The following is a 10,136-nucleotide window of genomic DNA, read 5'->3' on the forward strand; positions in this document are numbered from 1 at the left end:
CAACTGATGGATAAACAAAATATGGTACATCCATACAACGGAAAATTAGTCATAAAAAGGAATAAAATACTCACACATGGCACAACAGGGATGAATCTTGAAAGCATTATGCTAAGTTAAAAGAGCTAGAGACAAAGGCTACATAATGTATGATTTCATTTATGTGAAATGTCCAGCATGGGCAAATCCATAAAGATTAAGTTTATCAGTGTTTGCCTGGGGCAGGGAGCAGAGGGGTCAGGAATAGGGAATGACTGCTAATGGGTAGAGGGTTCTCTTTAGGGTGATGAAAATATCCTGGAGTCAGATGGTGGAGGTGGTTGTAAAATTTTGTGTGAATACACTAAAAACCAATGAAGTGTGCACTTTACATGGATGAATACTATGGTGTGTTCATAGCTCCTTTTTTTAATAAATTATACCTCCTTTTTAAAAAAATAACTTAATGAAAAGCAATCCCTACTTGGTCCCATTTTTGAGTTTATTTATTTTGAGAGAGAGAGAACAAGCAGGCAAGGGGCAGAGTGAGAATCCCAAGAAGGCTCCATGCTATCAGTGCAAGAGCCCAACTTGGGGTTTGAACTGACTACCTGTGAGATCATGACCTGAGCTGAAACCGAGAGTCAGACACTTAACCAACTGAGCCACCCAGGCGCCCCATACTTGGTCCTATTTTTAAGAAAAGTCAACGGGGAGCCCAGGAACATGTGGGTTTGGTTGCACCTTTAGTCTCCAAGTCACCATTGGCCAGAGTCAAGAGTGGCCCTGGACTCTATCATGCATGGGCAAAGCTCTCCATTCTCCCCTCCCCCACCCTCACGTGAGAACCATGTTATCCTTGGCATCTGCAAGGCCGGTTTCGGTGTGCCCCACCTTCCTACGTTGTAATCCCAGCACTTCCTTCCAAGTCCAATTGTCATGCAAGTCTCATCCCCCATATCTTCTTCATTTTCCTCACTGTGCTTACCATCTTTTATTCATCTCCTTCCAAAGTTTGGTTTTATTCACTGCTTTATCTCACCTGCACAAGAACAGGGCATAGCTAACAGCAGGGGCTCAATAAATTTCTGGTGAATGAATAAACTTGGAAGAAAAGTTTACACACAAATTTGCACTGTATGTTGTTTTAGAAAATGAAGCTCCATGCTTCAAAATATGTTTTTCTTCCATAAAAAGACTTTCTCCTCTATTTAAATATGTATCTTTAAGAAACCTTGCACAAATAGTATTTTATTATAGACAATCTAGTTTACAAATCTTTATACACTTTAGGAAAATATTCAGGCATCATAAACATAAAAATTTCAATACGCAACATTAAATTCACAAGAAAATAAACACAAACTTATTTTTGAACTACGTGGTTATTGCTGCACTACCTTTATAATTCCTATCCAGAGTCCAAAAATGTAGTCAAGCCCTAAAAATGTAGCAGAAGCATTTCCGCACACTGGTATCCATAATCTAGTTTGTGCAGAAATGTTTCCACTAGATTCATAGAGTACTCTTTGGAAGAAAGAAGCAAGAGCTGGTCATTTGGTGGCCCTTCGGACCTTCTGCAACTCTTCAATGGGCTTCCATTGTTGGTTGATTGTTATAAGCTTGAAAAAAAAGAAGGAAAATACAAATGTTTTTCAGGATCTGTCCTTCATCCTCATGTCCCTTTTTAGGGTTTGTCCACACTCCCTTTTGGAAAGAGCATCACCATAATATTTGTAGTCAAAGAACCATTTCTTCCCATCTCTAAGAACATGCACAAACCAGTAATATGAGCTCTAAAAAGCCTTTGGGTTCCTGAGTGTTATAGGATCATCAAGAAAGGTCATATACATTTGCCCACTTTCACATAACAGGTTCTAGATTTCTAAGCTTCCTATGGCTTTAGGTGAACTATAAGTTCAAAGAGTGTGTCTGCTCCCGGTGAGTGGATGTAAAATGCTCTAGCACAGGGCTTGGCACACAGTAGGCTCTTAACCAAACTTCCTCATTTTAATTATTCGACAAAGGTACAAATGATCTAAGTTATGCAGTAAGGGAAAAGGGACAGAGCTGTGGATAGTCCTTGACTTCCCAAAAACTCAAATTCAGAGGTTCTCATTTATCGTCACAGTTACAGGACATAGGACATACCCCATACATATCATACCCCAGGACACAGGAGATGTAGATAGGTTTTTTTTGTTGTTTCAAAAATTTTTTGGAGGGCGCCTGGGTTGCTCAGTTCGTTGAGCAACCAGCTTCAGCTCAGGTCATGATCTCACAGTTCGTGAACTGGAGCCCTGCATCAGGGGCTCTCTGCTGTCAGTGCAGAGCCCGCTTTGGATCCTCGGTCTCCCTCTCTCTCTGCCCTTCTCCCACTCTCAAAAATAAATAAAAATTTAAAAAATTTTAATTTTAATTTCAGTTATAGTTAACCTACAGTGTTATATTAGTTTCAGTTGTATAATATAGTGATTCAACGTTTCTGTACATTACTCAGTGCTCATCATGATAAGTGTGCTCGTAATCCCTATCACCTCCTTCGCCCATCCTCCCACCCGCCACCCTCTGGCAACCATCAGTTTGTTCTCTATAGTTAAGAATCTGTTTCTTGGTGTCTCTCTCTCATTTTTCCTTTGCTCATTTGTTTTGTTTCTTAATTCCACATATGAATGAAATCATATGGTACTTGTCTTTCCCTGACTTATTTTGCTTAGAGATGCAGGTAGTTTTAAAGATTCTAAATGTCCCTCACTAGGTCAAACTCAACTATTTGAAAGTTTTGTTTAAAAAAAGCTTTCCTGACAGATCTAAGTAGTGTTGATTCCAACAGACTCAGAAATATAAAAAAGTCTTTGCTATAGTCTTAAAAGAATGAGCCACTATTAGGTGATTTTGCATAAAGAGAACGCCACTCCTGTTTTCAGGAGCCCCTGTTATTTATCACAATAGACCTTGTATTAACCTTAGATAAGCAATGGATACAATGAGATAATATATTACAATAATGATGAAAGTTAATATTTAAGTACGGACTATGGGCTAGGCACTATGCTAAAGGGCGTTATGTATTTTACATTCTTTAATCCTCTTAACTCCGAGGTAGAATCCTATTATTGAGCCCAGTTTAGAGATTCTGAGAGCCTCAGAAAGGCCAGGTTGTCCAAAATCACCTGTGAATAATGGAACAAGGATTTGAACTAGATCTCCAGAATTCCATGGCACTCCCTTTACCACTACACTCAAAGGCACCCTGAAAGTGAAAGGTATTTTTTAAAGTTATTTATTTATTTAGAGAGGGAGAAAATGAGTGTGGGAGGGGCAGAGAGAGAATCCAAAGCAGGCTCCACGCTGTCAGCATAGAGCCCAACGAGGGGCTTGAGCTCACCAACCACGAGATCATGACCTGAGCCAAAATCAAGAGTCAGCTGCTTTACTAACTGAACCACCCAGGTGCCCCAAAAGGGAAAGGTATTAAATCCATTTTGCTGACAAGGGTGCTAAAGCTTGGGGTAAATGTAAACCACTTTTTAATTTAGCAATACCTTGCTAGGTACATTAGGATCCACAGTTTCCCAAGGTTCTGGATTTTTTTTCCGATCAATGCTAAAAAGTAAAAGAAAGCTGATTAAACATCAAAGTAAGTAAATTTAAACCAACTCTGACAGTGGGTCTATAAACATGCTGGGACATCACAGGACAGACCTAGACTGACAAACAGGCATATATCTGTTAGTTCACTGAAATTAATGGAAGGTTACTTAAGGGAACTTCTCGATTTGGCTCAAACATTAAGGATCGATTCCTCTGCAGGGTGAAAGGTCTGTATTCCTTTTATTGGGCTGAACTGGAGAATGTTCCCATAAGCTGAACAGCAATGGGGGTGGAAATGCCAGGATAAATGCAAGCAAAAACGTTCTTGCCCTGGTTTCTGGGACAGGCAGAGGGGCCGGGCTTGAACTCTGTAGATGGTGAACTCCGAGGTGCAAGGCCCCTGGGCCAGAGCCTGGCATTACCACCCTCTCCAGCCCTGCACTGGGCCAAGATCAGTTTCAATTTTCTTTCTTCCTCATATTCCAGGATACATGGCATTTTACCTGCCTATATCCAGAGCTGAGGTTAGGTTCACTATAGACAAATGAATCTGTAAAGGCCATTTAAGAACTTTAAATTTCAAAACTTAAGTTAAAAAAAAAAAAAATCAAACCTTGCTGAAGAAGAGGAGGGTCAGTGGATGAAAGGATACTTAGATACAAGGAACAAACTTATCCTATTAATATCATAATTCAAGAGTCTTCCGATATCAGGCTGCTTTCCAGTCCCAACTTCAAGTTGACAATTTGACATTCTTATCCTGGGGGTAAAACTAGGAAACTGACACCATGCATTTCATATGCGGAAGGTCAATCTAGCACTGCTAAAAACGTTTGTATAAATGATGGCTACTTACATCACATCAGTCTTTTGAAGGGAATATACTGCAAAAGCCGAAGCTCCACCCGCTGCTGTGGTCATCATCAGCACCAAAGGAATAAGCTAACAGAGAACAGGTTTGAGGGTGAATATTCCCATGTTTCAATGTGAAACATGTGACATATAACAGAATAACTATATATCATCTTACATACTTTCTTCAAAATTTGCACCATCTTTTCATCTTTAAAAATTAATATTTTAAGTCAAGAATTTCAACTGCTTTAAAACTTACTTCCTTCTTTTTCCTCAGGAGTTGGAAGAGGTTCATGATGACTTCAGTGTTGAATGCCAAATCTAGAATTAAAAAAAAATCCAAGATGCTGCTGAAAACTTCAGCCACTAAGGACCCAATCTGGCGGGCTCCAACCGGCCAACGTACTCCCCAAGGCAGCCTGAGGCAGCTCACCTGGGAGGCGGGGCAGAGCGGCGCGCGGACGAGGAAAACGCCCCGAACCGAACTAGCCCTCTGCGTCCTCACTTTATATACGGACCGCAAATGATGGGCCGGGCCAGGGCGCTCAGGTCACGCGGGCCTGGCGGGGGGCGTGCGGAGCCTGACTCGCTTTCCCCTCCCGGCGCCCGGCTTCCGGGCGCCCCCTGCAGGACAGCCAGCTGGAGGACGCGCAGCAGCCGAACGCGGGAGCTGGCGCCCCCTGCCGTCCGGCGTGGTCCTTACTTGCCGCCCAGAGAGCTGAGGCTCGGCGTTGATGCCCCAGGTTGCTCCCGGCCCAGCGCCGGCAAGAGAGCGGCACCGAGAGCAAGCGGAGCTCTGATGGCCAAGGCCTGGATGAAAACCAAGCCCCCTAAAAGGAGGTCTGGAAAAGAAGCCGGAGAGCCGGGGTCTAGAGGGATGGAGGGGTGTGTGGCTCCCAGGAACAGGCAGGTAAATTAAAATCCATCCAATCACATTAAAACCTCTAAAATAAGATGTATCTCCACATATGGAGATAATTATAATTAAATGTAAAATTCACTTCAGAACTCCCATGGTGTCCTGATTTGTTCCTTAAAAAATTTTAATTTCCATCCCCTCCCCCCCATCCCCTCCCCCCCCTTTTTTTTTTTTTTTTTAATGGAAAAAAATCAGCATGTGAGGGAGAAGATACAAAAAGAATCAGGTTTGGAAAGGTTTCCTTCTCGGAGACGACTCAGTCCTTGGCGTCGTCTGGAAGTCTCCTTTTAACTAGCAGTCTCGCCTTGCACAGAGCATGCAGGCAGCTGCAAAACCACGGAAATAATGCTAACAACTCCATTAAAGCAAGCCCATGTGCTAGACTCTGTGCCGGAATCGTCTCGGCATTTTTACAAGGTGAGTATGTTATATAGAGGCTCAGAGATACTCAAGTCGCATAGTAAGAGGCCGAAATGTAATCAGAACCCATGCCTGTCTGACACCCAACACCCCTGTTCTTTCTGCATGGTGGCGCTCTTAGATACTGCAATTAAGCCAAGAACACAAGCGCCGTTATTTAAAAATAGTTATTAAAAACAATTATTTTTAAATTGTTTGAGGTTCAAGCTACCAGTTAATGTTAAAAGGGAAACACCTTCATGTTCCCTGGAAATGATCAGACCCAAGATCTGTTTCAACCCCTTTTAGTTTAAGGTTCGGGCTTTGCAGTGAAATGGCCCAGAATTCAGAGCCCACCCCTGCTACACTCCATTAGCTGAAAGACTTTGAGGAAATGAAACTTAACCTTTATGATGAGTCTCAGTTTATATATCCGTAAAATGGGAACAAACCTAGCAGGGGAGGCAGTTGGAAAAAATGTTAGAATGTATGTAAAGCACATCAGTAAATGGTAATTACTATTTGCAAATATCTGTTTTGTTTTATATAAGGAAGATCATAAATGTAGCATCAAACCCACTTACTCTGATAAGGATTCTCCCTATGTAACCCCAGAGTTGTAACTGGAGACATTTTCTGGTTGGTTAGGTTCAGTAATCAATACATCAAAGAAAACTCAACATTAATTCTCTGTGGTTTGTTTCGAATAGAATCAAAGGAGCCTTTTAATGCTCCTGTGGGATTTCTAAAACTACTTTTGTCAGAAGTTTCTTTAAAAAGTGTCATGTGTTTCCAGGAAGGAAGGGAGGAAAAAGGAAGGGAGAGAGAAGGGGAAGGAGGAAGGAAGAAAGAGGAAGAAAGAAATTTTACAAGAATGTATTATGGCCCCCAAATTAAAATTAGAGTGTAGCCCTTGCTCACTGATGTCTGTAAACTGTTTCGCCAATGCCGTTTCTTTTCAAAATGCAGTACTGTTTTGTAGTAATCTAGGCATTAACCTGGGGACAAGGGCACAGTAAATTTAAAAGATTAATAGGATATGAGTCCCTTACTTCAAGGTTCTTAACAATTTAGTGCCTGTAAATAACCCTAGGCATGATGTGGCACCAAAGGCAGGTGAATAATTCCACCAAGGCGGTCTTTGAGAAAACTTACGAAAGGTGAAGATGTTTATTTGGTAGCAGTTAAGGAAACCAAATGCAGACCAGATATGAAAGAATATTAAAGAAGTATTGTTCATTTTGTTAGGTGTGATAATGATATTATGTTTATGTTAAAAAATACCCCCCCTTTATAGAGATTATATATGAAAATATTTAAGGGGGGAACATCTTTCTAAATCTTTTTAATGTTTAATTTTTGAGAGAGAGAGAGAGAGAGAGACAGAACGTTAGCAGGGAAGGGGCAGAAAGAGAGAGGGAGACACAGAATCCGAAGCAGGATCCAGGCTCTAAGCTGTCAGCACAGAGCCCGATGCGGGCCCGAACTCATGAGCTGTGAGATCATGACCTGAGCCTAAGTCAGCCGCCCAACTCAGGTGGAAAAAAATTTTGGGTTTTTTTTGTTTGTTTTGTTTTTTTGTGTTTTTTTGTGTTGTTTTTTTTTTAAAGTAAGCTCTAGGCCCAACTTGGAGCTTGAACTCACAATCTCAAGAATTGCATGCTCTACCAACTGAGTCAGCCAGGTGCCCCGTAAGGGAGAAATATAATGACTGAGATTTACTTTATTTAGTTTTTAAACATTTATTTATTGAGAGAGTGCAAGCTGGGGAGGGGCAGAGAGAGGGGGATAGGGGATCCAAATTGAGTCTGTTCTGACAGCAGAAAGCCCAATGTGGGGCTTGAACTCATGAAACATGAGATCATGACCTGAGCTAAAGTCGGAGGCTCAACAGACTGAGCCACCCAGGAACCCTGACTGAGATTTACTTTAAAATATTTCTGCTAAAAAAAAAAACAAATGAAGCAGGGGCACCCAGATGGCTCATGGCTCAGTCCATTGAGCCTCCAACTCTTGTTTTCAGCTCAGGCGATGATCTCATGCTTCATGGGTTTGACCCCCACATCAGGCTGACAGCATGGAGGCTGCTTGGGATTCTCTCTCTCTCTCTGTCTCTCTCTCTGCCCCTCCCCCACTTGCACTCTCTTTCTCAAAAATAAACATTTTTAAAAAAACACAAATGGTCAACTTTAGTAAAATAATTAGTCTAGGTGGTAAGTATGTGGGGTTTTTTTTATACTATTCTATGTTTGAAAATGTTCAGAATAAAATGTATTAAAAATTACAAATTGTATACACAGATATAATGTACCCATATAACGTTTAAGATCTGCTTATTTCTATTTGCAGCAATGAGAATTAGACCCAGACAACCACACTTACCTTCCTTTAAATTAATGCCATTTTACTGACCTTGTGGGAGCTTCAAGGTCAATATGTAGTTTGTTTTTTTCCAGGATTACTTGCAGGCACAGCTCCCACCCTTCAAACTCTGGCAGCTCCCAAAGAACCCACTTAGGACACTCACCAGCATCACTGTCGGCATCTGCTCCAAAGCCTATAATCCCTTCAGGAAGCCTCCCCATCCCACCTTAATTGCCAGTAACTTCTAGAACCTTCTCTGATGCCCTTTACAGGCGTGTTGAACCATGGCTGCTTGGCTCCCAGTCTAAGAATTTCAACTTAGATTTTAATCAGCCCAGCTTAGTCTTTATAAGAAAAATATTTTTTGTTGAAATTCTTTCTGCCCATCCTTCAGTGTCTACCTAGTTACGAAGTTTAGTAAAAACTGCATTTGCTTAATTTTGGAATGTCTGGGAGTACACTGTATTGTTTATGGCTGTTAATTGTGGCTCAGAAAAGAGTTTGAGCTCAGTGTATTGGGAAAGCTGTTCACACTTCCCAGGTGCTCGGAAGCTGAAGTATTCTTTTCTCACTGATTAAGAACACAGCTTTTACAAGTTGCCCAGAGCTATCTTCAAATCACATTAAAACTGATCCAAAGAAATCCTTGATCTGACTTCATTATTTATCAAGTTTTTCAATGAGAGGAGACACATGGTTTTTGTTCTCAGGGGGCTTCCAAAGTTTTGTTGAGAAGTTACCATTACAATTTAAAAAGACATTTTCAAATCAAAACTCAGTCTCTACAATGTGCAGGTACTACATTTCCAGTCTGGACACTAGAAACTTTTTCTAGGGAAAACAAGGAGTCCATAGCTAGAGTCTGAGTTAAGGGCCAAGATGTCTCAGGACTAGGATGGTGAAGCCTTAATGGCTGCCTTATCCCATAAAACCAGCAGCTGAGAGATAACATGAATGAATTGTCAGAATTCTAATAAGGTTTCTGGGTGTCTTCCCTACTATTCAAAAGGGGTCAGTTTGTTAGAATAATTTTAATTGCATTCTATTTTATGCCTATAAATAAGACCGGTCTTTTAATTATTCCCAAGTAGTGAGGTTTTGCTTAATCAACAGACCTGGTTCCAGTCAGAAATAGGAAACTTTCAGGGCACTTGGGTGGCTCAGTTGGTTGGACGGCTGACTGTGGCTTGGGTCATGAACTCATGGTTTGTGAGTTCAAGCCCTCGCATCAGGCTCTGTGCTGACAGCTCTGAGCTTGCTTCGGATCCTATCTCCCTCCCTCTCTCTCTCAAAAATAACTTAACATTAAAACAAAACAAAACAAAACAAAACAGGGGCACCTGGGTGGCTCAGTCGGTTAAGTGTTGACTCTCAATTTCAGTTCAGCACATCATCTCCTGGTTCGTAGTTCAAACCCCAAGCACGGAGCCTGCCTGGGATTCTTTCTCTCTTCTCTCTGCCCCTCCCCTGCTCATGCTCTTTCCCTCTCTCTCAAAATAAATACACATTAAAAATTAAAAAAAAAAAAAAATAGGAAACTTCCCGACATTTATAACTCGCATGTGTCACGCACTATGCTCTCCAGTACCCTACACTTGTTTTGAAGCACGTCTTCATTGTGCTTAATTCACTGCATGATTTGTCTGAGGTCTGTGCTCACAGCTGGCTACAGCAGCATGTCCATCTCATCCGTTTACACTCCAGCATCTCGTATGGCACCTCCTTGGTGAAGAAAGGCTCAGTAAGATGCTTACCAGACAGACACTGTTAGGTGAGAAAAACAAGAGCTATACCATGCATTTTTGGTTTTAAAAAAAAGATCTACCCGGGCATAAGGGGCTAAAAGGTTAAATATCCAAGTATTTTCTTTGTGTTTATCTGTATTTTCTAACATTCTATTACTTTTGTAGTAAAAGGAAATAAAAACATACATATCACTAGCTCCTTAAAAATTGTTTAGGATTGCAAAAGGAAAATTACAGCTGTACGTGGAGAAATTGGACAATCCTGTGAACAAGTGATCAAA

The 10,136-nt window shown here is 41.2% G+C and overlaps 1 protein-coding gene across 1 annotated transcript; it reads right to left on the bottom strand.

Annotated features, from left to right (window-relative positions):
* Window positions 1–1,213: 1,213 nt before the first annotated feature.
* On the bottom strand, window positions 1,214–4,982 carry CUNH15orf48 (chromosome unknown C15orf48 homolog). Its single transcript, XM_019442243.2, has 5 exons — window positions 4,862–4,982; window positions 4,688–4,749; window positions 4,430–4,515; window positions 3,525–3,585; window positions 1,214–1,601 (listed from the first exon to the last, which is right to left on the bottom strand). The coding sequence occupies exons 2-5, from the start codon at window positions 4,721–4,723 to the stop codon at window positions 1,533–1,535; spliced, it is 252 nt and encodes an 83-aa protein (XP_019297788.1). The 5' UTR covers window positions 4,724–4,749; window positions 4,862–4,982; the 3' UTR covers window positions 1,214–1,532.
* Between the last annotated feature and the right edge of the window lie 5,154 nt (window positions 4,983–10,136).

The sequence above is a fragment of the Panthera pardus genome, unplaced genomic scaffold, assembly GCF_024362965.1.
Source record: "Panthera pardus isolate Hobbes unplaced genomic scaffold, ASM2436296v1 HiC_scaffold_24, whole genome shotgun sequence".
In the NCBI taxonomy this organism is placed as follows: Eukaryota; Metazoa; Chordata; class Mammalia; order Carnivora; family Felidae; genus Panthera; species Panthera pardus.